At 40.2% G+C, this 19,710-nt stretch overlaps 1 protein-coding gene across 7 annotated transcripts in view; it reads left to right on the forward strand.

Annotated features, from left to right (window-relative positions):
- Positions 1 to 19,710, forward strand: part of CEP350 (centrosomal protein 350) — a 71,318-nt gene that overhangs the window by 39,076 nt on the left and 12,532 nt on the right. For 6 of the 7 annotated variants that reach the window (XM_038144104.1, XM_038144100.1, XM_038144105.1 and 3 more), the window contains exons 26-35: positions 123 to 269; positions 1,176 to 1,333; positions 4,877 to 4,999; positions 8,569 to 8,768; positions 10,937 to 11,148; positions 12,355 to 12,499; positions 15,112 to 15,272; positions 15,871 to 16,010; positions 16,830 to 16,912; positions 17,540 to 19,584. In XM_038144104.1, the coding sequence (XP_038000032.1) occupies positions 123 to 269; positions 1,176 to 1,333; positions 4,877 to 4,999; positions 8,569 to 8,768; positions 10,937 to 11,148; positions 12,355 to 12,499; positions 15,112 to 15,272; positions 15,871 to 16,010; positions 16,830 to 16,912; positions 17,540 to 19,584 (3,414 nt within the window). The remainder of the gene's footprint in view (positions 1 to 122; positions 270 to 1,175; positions 1,334 to 4,876; positions 5,000 to 8,568; positions 8,769 to 10,936; positions 11,149 to 12,354; positions 12,500 to 15,111; positions 15,273 to 15,870; positions 16,011 to 16,829; positions 16,913 to 17,539; positions 19,585 to 19,710) is intronic. The other variant, XM_038144106.1, reaches the window with a different exon arrangement.

Raw genomic sequence — 19,710 nt, forward strand, 5'->3', positions numbered from 1 at the left:
AGTTCCTTCCTGGTGTAACTGCAGTCATGTCAAACCCATAGCAAGGGCACTGTGGCAGCTTTGAGTGTCTTCTTGAGAGAGGTGTGTCAGTGTTCTCATGCTGAATCTTTTACACCTAAAAGGCAGAAATTAAACGTCTCCAGGAGGCAAACAAGGCTGCTCGGAAGGAGAGGCAGCTCATCCTAAAACAGCAGGCGGAAATCGAGCGAATCCGTCAGACCACGATGAAGCTGCAGGAAAAACTGAAGTCTGCAGGAGAAAACAAGCTGGTGAGTGTTCAGCACAGAAACTGGAGTCTTCCCTCTTCACCACGCAGCTTCAGTGTTTATAGGAATGCAAGGATACCAGATTGCACCTATCACTGGGAAGCTTTGTCTGCCTGAAGTGATCTCACCCCTTTATCTCAGCAATTTATGCTTAATTTCTTTAGACCATCATTTAAGGAAATGCCTTTGGAGAAGTTATAAAACGTTTTAAATGTGCAGTAGATGGTGTTTGTTCATTCTCAAGCTGAACTAATGACTTTGGGAATGTGAGTTTTTGATGCTTAGATCTCTCAGGCTTTGATTTTTGTTTGATTATTTGTCAGGCCCAAAGTACTAAATATAAGTACTAACCCCAAAATTTCCTGTGTGTTAGGGTAATTATGCTAAATTTCTTGCATCTACTTGACAAGGAAGCAAAATGAAGTTTTGGTAACTGGCTGTTTCCTTACAAAATTTTGAGAAAATACAAGTTTAATAGTAGTATTGTAGAAAAGGTTGATTTCCTGTTTGGGTAACTGATTTCTGGTAGTTTGTTGCTTTGGGGGGCTTTTTGTGGTTTTTTTGGTTGGTTGGTTGGTTGGGGTTTTTTTTGGTTTTGGTTTTTGTTTTTGGGGGTTTTTTTGTTTGTTTTTTGGGGTGTTTTTGGTTGCTTTTTTTTTTTTTTTTTTTTTTTTTGAGGGTTTGTTTGTTTTTTTTTTCTGGATACCGTTAGGGGAAAACTGAAATTATGGAGAGAAAGTGTGTGCTAAAGGCTGTGTGTCAGATAAAAATGAGGTTATGAAGTTAAATCTGCAAGTGGACAGACTTACTTCATGTAATCTAAAGATTACAAGCTAAATTAACACAGTTTTTAAAGGATTTTGGAATAGGTTTTAATGGTTCTTTTTTATTTTAACCCTTTAATTGCAGGAGCTTCCCAGTGAGGATGACCTCAAGCAGAGCAATGGTTCCAGCCCACTTCCAACTGATGCAGAAACACGCAGCCCTTCCCCAATCTCCATCTCCAGCAGTGAGACCAGCAGCATTATGCAGAAACTTAAAAAAATGCGCAGCAGAATGGATGAAAAGTAACTATATCTTTTTTTTTTACCTTTTAAAAAGTTTGCTATATTAATGGAACAAGTTGGTTGGGCCCAAATCTGCTCTAAAAATGGTCATCAGAAATATTGCTGGTGTTGATATCACACTTTGATCTGAATTGCCTGAAAAGCAGCTGATTGGAAGCATGAATAAAACTGTATTAATCTTTGAACATAATAATTTAAAGGCTACGGTTCTTGCATGATTCAAACATTATGGCAGACCACGTGGTCAAGGTTTTATTGAAGAAGATTTGGTTTAATATTCTTTGTACTTGATAGAGTTGGTAAAAGCACATCAACTTAAGAGTTGTTGATGTTTGTAGGTACAAGGAATATGGACAGGTTGTGGCTTCAGCACATCCTGTCAGAGTTTCTCTTGCAATGAGAGACCTGAAGTCAAATGCTCAAAATGGTGCCTGTATTTTGTATCTCCTCTTTAACCTTAAAGAGTGAAAAAATATAGGGAGTGAGACTCTAGAATTACAATGCAAATTTTTGAGTTGAAATGTAATTTATAACAGCAATTATCTTATGCAAAAACTAGTAACCAAGTTTCAGATCTGGCTCACAGAAAGACACTGAGGTTGTCAGGTATGTGATTTCCATCTAATTGTTCAGCTGCTGAATTTTAATTCTGATTGCATTAAAAACAGCTAGAATTAACTCTTTAAATATTTTTTTTAATTAATAGAGGTGATATGTATATGACTGAGATTATGTGTGGTTTACAGGTTGGAAGAACATTGAAAATGTTTGTTAGGCTCCAGAGGAAATAACAAAATCTGTGTGCAGTTCCTGTGTCTGAAAACCTAAAATGAATCTCCTGAGTTCTCCTATGAAGTTGTTTTAGATAAAAAATTGTTTCTGCATCCTTTTGGTGTGGGAATCACTTTGTGTGCATGCAACATCCCAAGCACTTTACCTGCTTGTGCTCATTAGTTTGAAGCCCTAAATTCTTATTTGAGACTAATTCATTGAAAGTCTGGCTTCTGCCAGTTGCCACCAGAAACAGTCAATTAATCAATTTAATCAATTCCTTTGAGCTTAGAACCGAGACAGTCACTGCCCTTCAGTCCGTGTGGGTGATCTTTGGAATGTGTTTTCTCTTGGGACTCCAAACACAGCTGGATAAAACATCCCAAAGCAAGCAGTGCCATGTAAAGGCCAGCTGTCCTTGACTCCTTGGCAGCCTGTTTGCTTGCAATCATTTGAGAAGCACGTTTCCCACCCGTGCATGTGTTTGAGTGTGATGAAAATAAAACCCAACAGCAGTTAGGGTGGCTTTGGTGTGAGCAGGGAAAACTCAAAACCTGTTGTAGTTTCATGGCATTTGTGTCTAGCCTCAGTTGATTGCTGTTTTATTCTGACTCCTCTGGTGGCATCTGATAAACTGAACAGCCAAAATCAACGATAATTAAAAGTTTCTGAGGTGTCATATTTCTAAAACGAAACTCACGGCGTTCCAAATTGTATGAAAACCACCCCATCATCACACTGGCAAATTCTCAAAGTATCTTTTGAGACTGGCAAATGACTTAAGATAGGGACTTGAAAAGCATGTGTGTTGTAGGCCGTGCTGACTTCTAGGGTTTCAAGAAAGTGATGTTTTTCTTCTGATCTTCTTTTTCTGTTAAAAGAGGGTCTTTATCTTATTTTTTCCCCACAAACAAATTCAACAAATTTCAAATGGTGGTAAAAAAAACAATCTGCAGGTTATGAATTTTGAGATACAGTATTAATACTAAAAGAGATGATGAATATACTTGTATATTCAAGATTTCCTTTGCTACTTTTTATCAGCTAATGGCTTTGTCAATATTGTTCTTGAAATCTTGTTTTTTCAAAGTACATTCATTTCTAAGCCACACTTAAAATTGCATAAAGACTTATATATTACAAGGGATAGTAGCAGATATCAAGGATGTTCTACCTTTAAAGATATATTAGTCATTATTTGATCATTATTTTATGTAGTTGGAAATTTTGCTCACCTGGGGAATACTTTTCAAAGGCTGGATACCAAGATTTGAGATGGAGCAATTACTTTTAGGCAGAACAAGTGGATAATTGTATGTGATCTATGTGGTCATGTGTTTTTGGTTTTATGGTTTTAAAAGTCTCGGATTGTTGTATATTTTCAAAGGGGGAAGTATTTTGTGTAAGCATCAATGATTCTCTAAAACTTGATTTCCCTCTTGTACAGTTTTTGCACACCTTTGGCAGGTGTTTTGGTAGTGAGAGCAGTGCTTAATGATTGAAAAACAGTGCTGACTTGGCATCTTTTTTAATGTCTTGATTTGTAAAGCCCATAAAAACAGCAGTAAGATGTTTGGTTTGGGGTGTAATGGTAGCAAGCTGCCATTTGAGGGGAATCAGGGTGGGAAATAGGGCTCAAGGGAAGAAGGTGGATGATAAATATAAAGGAACTAGAGGAAGGAACTGGGAAAGCCTGCTATGCTGGATTTGCTATACTCCAGAGCTAGGTGGAAATCCTTTGGCTTCCTTACTTAGGAGGCAGCTTTAATATTTGTCTTGTGCTAAAAGGGGAATGAATGACTAGTTCTGTTTTCATTTTAACTGATGAGTCTGTGTAGTCTGCATGTGAACAGGAGCATGCTCTGTCAAAGAGAATGAACCACTTCCCCTGGCTTTCCTTGCATATGCAGCATTAATGATAATTTGTGCAATTACAAATTAAATGCTTATTTTCATTTGCTTTTCCTTAGTGTGCTTCTTAGCTTGCATTGTAGTTGATAGAGCTAAATGGAGCATGGTATTTTTCTATAAATTTGATAATTCATTAGGAATTAGCTTAAAATGGTAATACTGTTAAGAAATACCATTTTAAGCAGAGCTGTAAATTATGTAGATTTTTAAAAAAAATAGGTATTATCTTTCTGGAGCTAGTACTTCAAATGAAATATATGAGTATTCTGAGATCAAGTCTGTACTTTGTTGCAAAAAATCCCAATTAGCAAATATAATGTGAATGGCAGGTGTATCTGGAACTGTCCATGTTTTAAAAGTAAACTATTTAATCTCTTTTTTCTTTGCTCTTTCACTGGTGCTTGCCTTACTGTAGAAATAATTCTACTGAGGTTCGCCAGGTGAAGAAAATGTCTTTAAAGTTTCAGACCAGGAAATTGTTGATATTGCAAAACCAGCATGCTCTTTAATATCAATAACACACTCTTTTGAGAGAATAGCATGAGAAGGGTCAGGCTGAGATATGTTAACTGGTGCCTGTGGAAATCTGCATCAAAGTAATAAAACTCTCCAAAATTTAAAGAAAAATACAGCAGTGTGAAAATAGCTTGTCTTTGATTAACAGAAAACCAAGTGTTGCAAGTGTATGTTCTATAACCTTCTGCATAACAGTGTATAGTTTTTGTACTGCAGATGTTGGGTATTAACTATACAATGTTAAATGCAATTAATTTTAAAGTTCTTTGCCAGATGCTATCCTTTTCTCATTCTTTCTGCCTTAATTGCTATCTTAGTTTTAAACTCTTCCTCCTTATTTTGTAGACACTGCTCTCCTGTTCACTACTTCTTCTCTGTCTTTACGTCTCACCACTGGGCCTCTCTCAGTGTCTGTTTTCCCAACCTCCACCCCAAATTCCAGCTGTATATCTACAACCAATTGGTCAGGTAACTGTATATTTCTCCAGTGATAGACTCTTTGATAGAGCATGCTCTGTTCAGTCCTAGAAGGTCCAGAGGTTCTTCAGCAGTGGACATGGTTGACACTTGCCTCACTGTTTGCAGATCTGTATCAATGACCCAGACAGGGGGATCACTCCATCCTCAGCACCAGCTGAGCAGTGCAGGTGACTTGCTGGAGGGAAGGAGTGCCATCCACAGGGACCTGGACAAGCTTGAGCAGTGGGCCAGTGTGACCCTCATGAGGTCCACAAGGCCAAGAGCAACGCCCTGCAGCAGGGTCAGGACAATCCCCACTATCAGTTCAGTCTGGGGAGGGAGTGGATTGAGAGCAGTTCTTCAGAGAAGGACTGCTGGACCAAAAACTGGGATATGACTCTGCAGTGTGCACTTGCAGCCCAGAAAACCAACTCTATTTTGGGCTGCATGCAAAAACAGCAGGTCAGGGGAGGTGGTTCTACCCCTCTACTCCACTCTGGTGAGACCCCACCTGCAGTGCAGTGTCCAGCTCTGAGGTCCCCAGTGTGAGAAGGACATGAACCTGTAGGAGCAGGTCCAGAGAAAGCCACAAAAAAAAGGAAAGACTGGGAGCACCTTTCCTGTGAAGAAAGGCTGAGAAAGTTTGGCTTGTTAGTCTGGAGAAGGCTCTAGGGAGACCTTATTGTGCCTTTTCAGCATATACAGTGACCAGGGCTGATAGGGCCCTGTACTGACCTGTAGTGATAGGGCAAGGGGTAATGGTTTTAGGCTGAGAGAGGGTAGATCTAGATTAAATATAAGGAAGAAGTTCTTTGCTGTGAGGTTGGTGAAGCACTGGCACAACAACCTGTCCCATCCCTGGAAGTGTTCATGGGCTTTGAGCAACCTGGTCTAGCAAAAGGAGTCCCTGCCTATGGTAGAGGGGTGAATCTAGGTGATCTTTGATGTCCCTTCCAACCCAAATCATTCCAGGATTCTAATCTCTTATTCCTACTGTGTTCTGAGTGGCAAACAGACAGTTCACTCCACACCCACTGTCTGGTTGCTACTTCAGAATAGCTGCTGAAACCTCATAGTTGAGCCTTATAGTCAATATCTCTTAAAATGTGCAAATACAGTTTAGAGCAGCAGGTTAATACTAATATTGAAATGCATGGCTAAAATGTGTGATGTTAGCATCAGAGAAATAGACTTTGAAGTCATGCTGCTGTAATCTGAGTGCTGCTGCTTCCTCATTGCTCCCCCACATTTCCAGCTGCATAGATGCCAGATGTGCTTTTGCAATTTTTTTTTCTGCTTTTGAGGATAAATGTGTATGCTTGGTGTTGCAACTGGAACCCTCTAGACTGCAGTAAATATTAAGGCAATGCATCTGCTATTTTGTGGCTCTGGCCTTCAAAACCCCAAGGTTATGAAAGGGTCTGCATCTTTGGCCATGCTGCTTTGATCCTCCTCTTCTTGTGGGTTTTTTGTTGGAATCCTCTTTCTCTCCCATCACTTCTGTTGACTTATATTTCTTATTAAGTAGTTCTTCTGTGGTAATTATTTTCATGGCAATTTCATTAATTCTTCTGTTTGTGGTCTTCTGGGTTAATTCATTTGACATCTGCTTTTAAGGAGTCCTGCTTTTTTGAATCAATTTATTTCAGCTTTTCTCTGCGTTTTATTTCAACTTGACGTGCCTCTCTCAGGACGCAGTAAGCTGCAAAACTTCCTGATGAAATCAAACAGTAGGTGAAGAAAGAAGAAAAAGTTGCTTTTTGCATTGAGGTCATTGTAATAATGACCTCTAAAACAAGTTCCACATGCATGATCTGCTGGACTAATTGGAACTGATGTGTGTGTGAGAGTAAGAGTGGATAGATCTGATGGTGCTGGTGAAAGACACAACATTATCATGACTGTCCCTGTCATGTTTGTAATGCAATTGCTGTTGGTAGTTCGCTCTGTTAATGACACCAGCCTTTCAGTTTTGCGTAAGTGTAGATGATGTTTGAGGTTTGTCTATAGAAAGTGATAAAATTATGCACAAAATCGTGGAATCTGTCAGCTTGAAGGTGGCAGATGTTCAGAGATTCTGAGGTGCTTCTGTTTTTCACCTCCTCTTGTTTTGACCATCAGAAAGAAGATTGTGAGCGTCTCTAACTGGCTTCTGAAACTTTTCTCTTCATGTCATAACTTGCTCCCTTTGTCTGGATCTGTCTTAGAGAAGGGCTTACCTGGATCTCAACCTTTCTGATCAACTGCCAGCTCACTTTTCCAGGGAACAGAACAAACACTGAGTGAGCAAATGAGAAATGTCCCTTAGCAGGCAAGACCTGCAATTAGTCACTTGGCCATTCCAGACTCGGTAAATAAAAGGGTTTTTTGAAACATGAGAGATTAAAAAGCACAAATGAGATTATTATCTGCTTTGCAGCTTAAAAACTTTGATGTTAAGTGCTTGGGATGGCTTGAAAATTTTAAGGACATTTGCAAAAACAAAGTATCACAAGTCTTTGAAGTCTGCCTTCTACAGCACCACAGCTTCTGTACCAAACAGAAAACTCTGTTTTCTGGGGCAAAACAGGGCAAACTCTCTCTAGCTGGCAAACTATGGACTTTCTACGAAGTGATTCTGTGACATCTTAAAGCTTTCAATGTAGAAGATTAATAGATTGATAGACACTCTTCCCTAGACTTGGCATGCCAGAGGAAGTGTGTGCAATTGATGTTGAACTTGCTTCCAATTTACTGTCTGAAAGGATAATGCTGTGGTTACTTCAGTGCTCAGAAATGAGACAGGAGCTGGCAAAGAGAACAAGTGCGTGCACACAAACCTATTCATACCTGCCAAATCCTCTGAGAGTTTTGTCAAGTCTAAGGTTTCATGGCTCACTTAAGAGCGCTTTGTGAGAAAGAAAATATCTACGAATTTTCAGCATGAGCTTTAATTTTTTATTTCTTCTTAAATTACCAGGCAGATATATTAGTAGCTGGGAAGAAACAGTCTGGCATGGTTATTCTCTTGATGCTGTCAGCTCACAATTAACATTCCAAGTGTACCAGTCCATAGGGATGATGCTTAAAGGAAGAAGGATTAAAGCTCCAGGAGGACTATTCATATAGAATCATCTTCTCTTATAATACTGTATTTGGAAAAAACCATGGGGCAACTGAGGTTACAATTTTTCTGTCACTGGGATTAGCAAAAAAGAAAAGTTCATTTTTCAAACAGTCACGGCTTTCTAGAAGGTTCCAGTTTAATACCAGAGGTACATTTCATGTCCTGAATTTGGGAACTTTTTTCTCTTTGGTTTAGTGTGTATGATTTTAATGATTTTGAAGATTTTTTAAAATATAAACAGCCTCTTTACAGTATGATGTAGACATTACTTTCTGCAGAGAAAAGAACCCTTGTCTACTTGTGGGGTTTTTGCAGCAGCACATCAGAAGTCTGGGAGATATTTTATTGTGGATATAATCCTAGAAAACAAACTGAACAACTGCGATTCTGGGAATGGTGGCAGTGGAGCATCTGGGTGTTGGGAGCTCAGTGTGGCTGGCTGGTTTGGCATTGTCCTGTGCTCTGCCCTCAGGTTCCTGACCAAGCGGGAGCAGAAGCTGATGCAGCGCCGGCAGCACGCGGAGGAGCTGCTGGAGTGGAAGCGGCGCCTGGATGCCGAGGAGGCAGAAATCCGGAGGATGGAAAAGCAGGCTCTGGCCGCCTGGGACAAAGAGCTGCTCAAAACCAAGATAGCCAAGAAAGAGCTGGGGGATCAGAGAGCTGAGCCCAAAGGTAATGGGAACTGGGGGAAAGTGACACATATGCCAAGAGACAAGCATAATTTGACACAAGGATTGCTTAGGTTTGCAGTCGTTTCCTTTTCTGTTATTTTGGTTGCTTTCTGGATGCTCTTGGAATCTCATTTTCTGCACTCTGTTGCCTGTTTACCCCATAGTTACATGTATATTTCTCCTTTGCTATGAATCCTCCCAAGTGAACAGTGCAGCATAAGCCCATCAGTCACTTCTGTATACAATTTTTAAACGGTATTTCTGTCTTTCAAGGCAGAAATATTGCAGTATGGCATGATTGTAGCAATGTAACTGAACAACTTACACTACAAGGTGCAGCAGCCATTTCACTTGTTACTGTTCTTACCAGGATTACACTACGGGGTGCACCAGCCATTTCACTTGTTACTGTTCTTACCAGGATTTTCTCAGGGCCCTCTGGAATTCATCAAGGTTACTAAGATATAAACTGTGCTAAAATGAGAAAGAAGAAGCTGAGAAACCAAATTCCAAAACCACAAGAACTCGATAATGGGGGGCAGCAAAGCACCTGGACTGTAACCAATCACATATTTTGTGAAGTGCATGCAAAGCATGTGAACAAGCAAAGACACCAATCAGAAATACATGATCAGCCTGTGCAGTAGAGTTAGAATGTATAAATAAATGCATAATGTGAACAATAAACAGCTTCTACTTAATCGTATTAGTTAGTTGTCCAGGAGTCCTGAATTTCCCACACATGACCTTTTGCTGGTAGTCTTCTAAACTTACTCTGTTAAAACCATTTTCCCCAGTGGTGATTAATTAAAGAGTCTCTGCTTGTCAGCTTTAGTGCTATTGGTGAGGATGGCTCCTGTCAGGGGCTGCTTTACCATTGTCTTGAGTTTTCAAAAAATTGAAAGAATTTTTTTTGTCCCTCTGTTGTTAATGCCACCTGTTTGAAATGTGTAGCTGTGGTAAAGTGTGCTAGGATGTAATTAGCTTAAATTATGCTATTGTGAGGAAAAATTGAATTCCCAGATGTTGGAAGCTGCAGCTTTACAGTTCTGTTTTAAGGGGATCATGCTGAAACACAGAGAACTGAATTGCAGTGAGAGAAAGTGATTTCAGGGATTGTTCTAAAAACATATCTATTTTTCTTTTTTCCCCACTTTACTGAAGGTAGGCAGCACATCCTTTGAATGTGTGAAGGGAATTCAGAGTAATGCCCTATTACACTTGTTACTGAAAGCAGTCATGTAGATTTTAGGCATTGTAAGACATTTTAAAAATGATATGTGTATATGTGTATGGGTCAGTAAGTTCCAGTGAACAAAAATTCAGGACAAATGCTGAATTCTCATCAATAAGTGAGAGCTGATTGTATCACCAGTAAACACTGGAGCACAGCCCTGCTTCAGAAGGAAAAGTCCTTCTCTCCAGCCTTCACTCAAACATGGAATAGTTCTCCACGGCTCCCTCAGTAATGCCATGACTCCTGCAGAATTTAGTAAACAGGAATATTGAAAACCCAAATTATTATTTTGTTTGTTGCCATTTGAGAGACTCATGATGAAATCATAACATTAAAATGTTTTCTGCAACTACTGTAAAGGAAGCAATCAATTCTAAATTCAAGATCTGGCCTGCAGATTATATGCTCCTCCATGACTTCTTCAGACTAATAGTGACTCTTGCTTCTGTATGGTCAACTGGAAGGACAGGTTTCCCTAATAATCTTTTAGGGATGTGTTGTCTGGAAAATGTTAGACTATCCTGAAAACCTCTTTATTTTAGATACTCAGCAATCACTAAGAATGTTGGGCAGTTCTCACAGATGCACAGAATCATTTGGATTGGAAAAGGCCTTGTGAGATCATAAAGTCCAACCTCTTGCTGATACCACCTTGTCAACTAGACCAGGGCACAAAGTGCCACATCCAGTTGTTTCTTGAATACAGATCATGCTTTAAATCATACTTCTCTGGTAAACAGGCTTGTTCTAGCTAAATATTTCACCACCGGTTGTCTAGGTGAGTGAAATAATGCTTGTTTGACATGTACTTCTAGCAGTTACTACTTTTATCTGCAGATAGCATAGAAAGCTTGCCTTTCAACCTTATGCCTTCAGCTTCTGCATGTAAGGTGGTTCTGATGTGCTTTGTTTTTTCTCTCGTTGAATCTCAGAAACAGCTAGTGAGGAAGAGTCTCCAGTGCCTTCTTGCTCTCATCTGAATAGTGAAAGCTCTATCCCAGAAGATCTTGGCAGTCTGGCTGCTGAGTCTGTCCCATCAGAGCCCATGGGCCATGGACAGCCAGAAAGCCCAGATCAGAGTACAATTAATGAAGAAATGGCTTATTCTGAAGATTTCAAGTCCTCTACATCACCTGGCAAACTGGTGAGTGAGCTGTTCTGCCTTATGTACTCTTACACACTATCAGAGAAGTGGCAAGTACAGCCATCCCAGTTGTCAAAGTAGAGATTACACTATTAACTAAATCTGTTTTCTGTGTTTATGATACCATTTCACATTACTGTGAGTAATCATTGCGATCAGACATGTGCTTTGAAGTCTTGAGGAAATACTGTTTCCTCAGAGAGTTTAGATATTTTTAAAATTGTGGGTAGTCTTGCAAAACATTTTGCGTATGTCACGTAGGTATGCAGTGCTAGGTGGTGGAATACTGACCCAGTTTAGCAGTGTGAATTAGCTGTAGGCTAGCTTGTTGCCATTGTATAAATTCTTTGAGGCCATGGAAGCTATGCTCTGTTTTTCCACTTTGCCTTATTTGCAAGTAATGTATCCCAAAGTGTAGCTATAGGATGAAGAAGCAGACCTGTAACCTCATGCACAGTCCTTTGGGTTTCAGATTGTGTCTGCTTGCTGCTTAATTCTGCCTTGTTGTTCTATTCCAATTGTTATTTCTAGTTGGATGATATTTTTAATGAGTTGCATCCTGATAACTTTGCCCCTGTGCTCAATAAGACAGAAAATTCAGTGTCTGTGGGGTAAAAGAACTGCTTACCTAGACTTATTACTAATACTTTCTTGACAAATTTGCTAAAGAGATAATAATAAAATGTTTAATGTGTGCCAGAGATTATGTCCAAGGTGTGTTAAAGGTTTGTAAGATAATGTTGAAGCATTAAGCAGCATTTTAGATGAACATTTGCTCTTTGAGTTTTTGCCTGGCCTCAGAAAAATAGTGCTCTGTTGTTTCACTGATTCAGAATGTTGTCTTGCACCCTTTCCATGAAGTGGTTAATTTTATTAGTTTATTTACTAGGAGTTCCTATTGCTGCAGATGACACAAATGTATTGAACACATGTGAGTCAGAGCCATGTCAGTTCACTTAGGTGGTAGCAGAGTAGTCTAAGCAGGTTTATTGAAATCTAGGCTCAAAGTAAGCAGTCGGCTGTTGCTGCTCTTGGATTTTTTTTTTTGTTTTATTCTCTAGCAAAGATTAAATTTTTCTTAAGATTGTTGTATAGGTGCCACTGTTTGAGATGTCCTCTTGTCCTGCTCTTCTTTCCTTGTAAGTAGTTCCTGATGATCTTTTACTTTCAAACTGCAGTTACTTATTTATCCTTTTCTTCCCTCAGTCTCCTCCCAAAAGCAGCATATCTGTATCAAAGCAAGACTCAAGCAAAGGCAGCCACAGAACTGGAGGACAGCTACATTCACCTGTGAAGTCCCACCAGACATCTCACAACTGGTCTGATGAATCTTTATCTATGACACAGTCAGGTAAGTGTAATACCCACTTGGGTTTAAATTGCTTTTTCAAAGCTGTTGCTTTTAACAAACTTGAAATGCAGATATCGTTGTGGAGAGGCAGACAGATTCCTGGAAACTGCCAAGGCTTGGGGTTGGTGGGTGTTTTTTCCCATTATGTAATTTGATCTCTTCAGCTGAAGAAGTTCTTAATAGAAGAAAGTTTATACTTTGTATCCTCTTCTAGAAAGCAGTACAGGTTCTGCAAGCACATGTGCAGAAGATAAGAGCCAATAGTTAAGGTGGTCCTAGGATTTAAAATCTTCTGCACCCAGCTCGAGAAGCAGAACAGCTCTGTTACATGGCAATATGGGAGAGACCTTCGGGGCTGCTCTGCCATGTGCAGAATCAATGGATGCTTCAGGACAAAGGGGTTTATTTGTGGAGGAGGGTTTGCTCTGTGTGCAGTAAAATAGGGTCTAAGGAGGCATTTTGAGCTATAAAATCTCCTGCATGAACTCATGGTACCCTTTATCCAGTACCCAAACTGCCTGCCAGTGAATGCTGAGGGGAGGAATACTGGAAGTGAAGTGGTTCAGAGCAGCCTTTCCCTGCTGTGCTCTCAGTCATGTGGATTTCAGGGGTTCCTGAGCTCCCTCCAGTGGGTCACCATCATCCACTCTGTTCACCTGGGAAGTCAGTTTTGACTCTTTCCACACTTTTAGTCTCTAGAACATCTTGTTTTCCACAGTGCAATTGATAGAGCACCACAAAATACTTCTTAGCAAATGAGATAGCATTTTCCTTCTTGGGTTTTTTTATGGGAAGTCTTCAGTGGAAAAAGAATTAGCAGGTTCTCTTGTGTGTACTGGCTGTTGTTTGTGATGGTTGGTAACTTAACTGTGGGAAACACCTACGTATTTGCACTGAGTAATCCATGTTGGGATTCTGTTTGGAGAGCAGTTTCCAACACAGTGAAGCTTTCAGCACCTTGATAAAGTTATTTTAAAGCTCTGACTCAGCAGTCATATAAGGAAGCCATTAGGAAACGTAGAGCAGTCAACAATGATCACAAAAATAAGCTTGTGTAAAACAAAATATTGCCAATCTTTGATTTCAAATTCTAAAGAAAGGTATAAGAGGTGGGAAGCTGATCAGGATGGTGCTGGTTTCACAATAAATCATTCCATTGTAAAGAGACAAATGTTCTGGCCTGCTGAGTAACAATGAAGTCATTGCCCTGTCAGTCTGATGCACACGTAGACAAGGTCGTCAAAGATGAAAGCATGTGCAGATCTTTCCCTTATGAGTTGATCAAGAAATGCTGTAATTACATAATGGTCACTTACTGTTAGGGAGGAGCTGTTAATTACAGTGGCATCACAAAGTGCTCCTGATTAGCAAGTGAGATTCCATTCTTTTTGTTTGAGTTTTGGGTTTTTAAAAATTCTTTAAATGGTTAACAACAGTTGTTGATGCAGAAAGAATACAGTAGTTTGATTGCTTTTATTGGCTGTTGTTAAGAATGGAATCATTCATTATGGTGGTTTGTTATGTTCAGAAAGGAGATGGATTAGGGAAATGTCAACTGTTCCTGCTAGCTGACCAAAGCATATTGGTAACTGACTTTCTAAACTACCAAGTAAAGTAATCAGCATTTATGAGCATCCAGAAAACAGGACAGGTGATACTGAGCATTAGAAAAACAAAGCAGCCAAAATCCTCCTCTTGGGAGCTGCAGCTGTAGAAGAGGAAGGGGCACATCAGCTCAGGGAGGAGCCCCAGTAAGGCTATGTCAGGTAATACTTTGAAGAGTTTTTGATAGTTAATTGTGGTAGCAGCAGTCTGGGACAAGAAAACAAATGGACGTGGTCAGGTGGGTGGAAAAAAACAACTAATGAGAGACTGAGGCAGCCTGTCTGTAGAGTCTGAGAGACTAAGAGGAAATAAGGAAAGCTGTTACAGCAGAAATAAGAAAATCAGCAGAGTTACTGGTAGAATTGGGTTACCATGCAGAGACTAGATCTGAGTATCTGGGGAAGTGACAATCTCTGCATTGTTCCAACTGGCTTCCCTTCCAGCTGTTGGCCAGTCAGCTCTGGCCAGTATTTCTTAGATGTATTTAGTCTAGGTGACAGAAAATCTGCATGGGCCAGAAACTTATACTTGTTTTGAAGTCCATTGTGCCAAGGACATTCTCATCAATGAAGTGTACTCTGCCACTTGAAACTCTGTATTATAATTGTAAGCCTGTGTTTCACATATATTTTGGTGTGCAGCTCCAAGTTGTATTTTTAAATACATCAGAAAATTAATTTCTGCAATACCCAACATGGCAAGCAGCTAATGAAGAGCATAAATGTGTGGTTGGTGTGAATAAGCTTGGTAGCAAGTTATTGTATCAGAGCCTATTTCTTTTAAAATTAAGCAAGATGCAACACCTTTTTATATCTTTCACATGCAGTAGTGTTCAGAACCTGAAATCTCACCTTAAGAGTCTTGCTATGTTAAATAATACGTTGACATTGCATTCTTTGACATTTTTCTTGGACTGTATTTTGTAATTAGTGAATGACTGTTTATTGCTTTGCTCAGAATTGTTTTGTGAGGTGCAAGTTTGTAAAGACTAAAAGTAACTTTTTCAGAAACCACCTCTGATCAAAGTGACATCGAAGGACGCATCAGGGCCCTGAAGGATGAGCTACGGAAAAGGAAATCTGTGGTTTACCAGCTGAAAAAGGAGCAGAAAAAGAGACAAAAGGAGAGACTGAAGGCCCAGGAAGCCAGTTTGATCAAACAACTGGAGGTCAGAAACAGAAGAAAGAAGGGCAAAGTAACAGATTGTTAGCCTTAGATAAATCTTGATAGTATGGATGTTGGTGGCAAAATATTGTATCCACAGCTGTGAAAGACACATTGTTGTGACAGAAGTGTGACCATTACATAGAATTACAGAACAGTTTGGGTTGAAAAGGACCTTGAAAATCCTTTCATTCCAAGCCAGGTGCCATGAGCAGGGATACCTTCCAGTAGCTCAGGCTGCTCAAAGCCCCATCCAACCTGGCTAATTTAACCATTTCCAATTATGAGCCAGAACCTTGAAGCAAAAATGCCATTCCCTTTTAAAATGTGTCTCTGTAATTGGTTGCTAGCAGCGTGCTGGGGGTTATGTGTGTTTATGCACATTACTGTCCTAGCTGGGATTAAGGATTAGTGCTCATGTAATTTGGTTTTGGAAGTAAAGTATTGAAACTTCTAGGATTGCAGCTGTAGATTTTGGGAAAGTTAAATAGATAGGTTTATAGAGAAACTGGGTGTATTCTTTATTCACTTACTAGGTTTTGATTGTTGAATTGCAGTTGTGGTTTAGTGTATTAACAGCTGGAATTGTTTTCCATGTGCAGTCGTACGATGAGTTTATCAAGAAGACTGAAGCAGAGCTGGGCCAAGATCTGGAGGCATCACCAACAGCCAAACCTCAGATCAAAACTCCATCCTCAGCTGCTGCTGAAAAACCTAAGATCAAGGCACCACCACTCCATAGGTACCTGGGATTTCTCCTTTTTTTTTTTTTTGAGATTATTTTGGAGCTGATTGCTGTTTTAGCCAAAACCATGGATGCAAGAAAAGCTGCTAACTGCTGTGCCTTAAAGCACTGGACATTGGCAGTATCCAATTGACCTATTTGCTGCTGTCACCAGACCCAAAACAGTTAAGATTTACCATGTCTGTAATCTTATGCATCTCACTGTTCTCCTGCCCAGCCTTTCAGACTCTATTTTAAATTGTTTTAAAAATAATAATTTTCTGTTGTGCAAGAATTCTGCCAGATACTGTGTGTGGATTATTAGCCTGAAGGCTTTTTTTATTTCCATTTTGGTCACTCATTATGTCCACTCCACTGTGTGAGGCAAACCGTTCATCTTTGCAACTTAAATCTGGTTTAGATCTTAGGTTTTAAAGGGTAGAGAATTGAGCTGATCTTCTGCGCTTCCTACTGAATTTTAAAGTGTTCATTTTCTCCAGCAGATGGTGCAATTTTAGTGCATTCAAGTTAAAAAAAAAACCAACAGCCCAACTTTTTTCTCTCCCTTTTTTTTTTTCTGGAAAGAGATAAAGTTTGATTAGTCTTTTAAAAAATAAGTTTCCAGGACTCTCCAGACGCTCCTCTGTCCCCATTCCCATTTTCTAAGGCCATAGTATGTTGACAAAGCAAACTACTTACATTATAATTATAATGCCACATTGGTGTGGTGTTACAATTACACATGCCTGTATTTCCATTTTTATCTATTCAAAAAACCAACCAAACATCACCCTCTGGTGTAACTGTAATTCATGCAATTTGATTTTTCCAATTTAGGCCTGAGACAGCTAAAAACTGGAAATCACTGACTGAGTCAGAGAGATCCAGAGCATCTTTGGAATCTGTTTCAGAACATGCAGGTAGGTAACTGGAACAATCCATACTACAGATTAAGATCTTGAAGACTGACTGTTTTAAAATTCTTCAACCTTTTCCTTCTTGATTCATAAAGAGGTTTTAAGAGAGGATGGAGACTTCATAAAATGATAGTGGTGGAGCTGTATTTTTTGCAGTTTTATTTAGCAGGATTCTGCTTTTGCAGAATACCCTGTGTATTCAGCATTTAGTTTACTCTTCTGAGGTGCATGTGAAACCATAATTAAGTGACAACCTTTTTACTTTTTTTCTTTCTTGTTCCTTTACCACTTGAGTTCAGACACTTTTCACTGTTTTGCCCTTGATGATTATCTCATTATCTCCCGTTCTAATCTTCATTGTATTTGTGGCTTGCATACAAATAGCTGAGTCCTTACCTTGGGGTGCTGGTTAAAGGAACAGAAGTAGAAAGAAAGCTTTATGACCCTGGAACTGAAGGGAAGTTGCTCATGTTCATAGAACAGCTAGAAGTATATGTTTCCAAGCACCAGTTTGCATCTTCTTTGAATACAGAAATTTTGATATTAATTTAGTTGCCTGTGATTGCAGTTTGCAATAAAACAATGTGGGTTATACAATCTGCTGAAATTCACTTTTTATTTTCCTTCAAGATGCTGTGTCATCAAGAACCGAGAGATCTGTGTCTGTGCACACCAAGAAGGTGGCTGTGACAGCTCTCCATGCAGGAGAACCTTCTGGAACATCTTCCTTAGCTTCAGTGCTACCAAAGGGTTCCAGAGCAGGATCTGGTGACTCCTCAGATAGCTCTTCAGCTCGTCTCAAAGATATGAAAGACATTAGCAGGAGTCTTGAGTCAGTGAACAAAGTGGTAAATGCATCCAGTGTTGGTCCTTCCATTAGCCATAAATCTGAGATTACAGAAGATCTGGAATACATAAAGTCAGAGGAATATGAGAGTGGAGGTTCTGACGTTAAGCCTGTGGAGAGTTCTGACGTCTTGCTGACGTTAGATGAAGGACGGGAGAGTTCACTGGATCACTGCTCTGAAAACAAACACTCTCAGAAGGAACTGTTAGATGTAGCTGTGGAAGGTCTTCATGATACAGAAGAAATCTTAGAACAGCAGCAGTCAAATAAAGATGCTGTAAGTGGCCCAAGCATAGAGGAGGCTTCTCACAAACTGAAATCTGCAGAGGAAAAAGATGATCTGCTTTCTGAACAGCTCTTGAGTCAAAAAGAGCCATCATACCCTGATGACTTTGAAGGATCCTCTTCCAGAAAACAAGCTTCAGCTGAGGAAACACTGCCTGGGGAGCGCTACAGAGATGACTTTGAGGGATCCCTGCTCTCTGCTAACGGGAAGTCCCTGAGGGAGCAGTCCCAGCACACCCAGGCCAGCCGGAGCAGGTCCACCAGCCTGGGCAGCGATGGCGAAATCAGCGAGTGCCTCAGTGACAGGTCTCTCTCTGGCAGCATGCACTCAGAGAGGCTGCTGGAACTAAAGTCCCCAACAGAACTTATGAAAAATGCTGAACGCAGAGATGTGGAGCAAGAACAGGCTCCAGGCTGTTCACCACTGTGGGCCTCGGCTTCAATCACAGAAGAAGCAGATAGTTTGTCCAATTTCAACATTGGAGACAGGGTACTTGTGAGTAAAGTCCAGCCTGGAACACTGCGGTTCAAAGGGCTTACTAAATTTGCCAAAGGGTTTTGGGCTGGTGTGGAATTGGATAAACCTGAAGGGAACAATAATGGAACTTATGATGATATTAAATATTTTGATTGCAGAGAAAAGCATGGTATTTTTGCTCCTCCTCAGAAAATCTCTCACATTACAGAAAGTATCGATAGCCACTTAGACACAAATAAGGATGATGAAGACTCGTTCTTTGATGATAGATTGGAAAAACAACACAATGCTGAGCAGAAAGATAGAGAAAGTTCCAAACCTGGCAAAGAAGCTGAAAGCCAGAGCAGAAATGCAACAGAGAACTACTCCCAGGATAAAGCTCCTGTGGACACAGCTGTTTCAGAAGCCTCAGCTGAGGAAAGGGTTGAAGAGGAGTTGTCATCTAAAGCAAACAGCATGAAAGAGATATCTGTAGCTACTGGTTCATTTGCCCAGGAACAGTCAGTGGTGGATTACCTGAAGGATGCTGTAAAAGAGGAGGCCAGCCACACTCCTTTCACTTCTAGTGTTCTGGAGGAGATTTCCACTGTTCAGTTGGATGATGTGTCAGATTTCCTTTCTGAAAAACTGGAGAGGCAGAAGACACTGGGAGAGGAATGTGCTGAAAAGTTAGATGATCTCTCTCCTGGCATCGTGGAGAAGCCTGCAACTCCACTGCTGGATTTGCTGACAAAAGAAAAGAACCAGTTAGAAGCACAGCTCAGCCTGCCTCTTAGAGAAGAAGAAAAGTCAAAAGACCAACTGGAAAAGGTCAGCTTGCTGACAGACAGTCTGCTAAGAGATTTTGTGAAAGACACAGTCAATCAGTTACAGCAAATAAAGAAGATCAAAAATGAGAAAATCCAGCTCAGCAACCAGGAGCTCTGTGATGTGAAGGAGGAAGCCACTACTCCACCCCAGCAGGTGGAAAAGCAGATTCCAGATGGACTGAATAACTTCTTCCTAAGTTCTGATTTGGAAGATGACAGAGAAGAGCTTTCCTCTCCAGACATGTGTCCCAGACCGGTGAGTAGCAGACATCTTGCACTGATTTTAAGAGTTGATTGTGCCTTTGACTGGGGATGATTGCATCAGGAATGTGGTGTGGCACCAGTTTTTCTCCCAGGTTCTGTTGGATGATGTGAAGATTAC

The sequence above is a fragment of the Motacilla alba genome, chromosome 8 (genome assembly GCF_015832195.1).
Source record: "Motacilla alba alba isolate MOTALB_02 chromosome 8, Motacilla_alba_V1.0_pri, whole genome shotgun sequence".
NCBI lineage: Eukaryota > Metazoa > Chordata > Aves > Passeriformes > Motacillidae > Motacilla > Motacilla alba.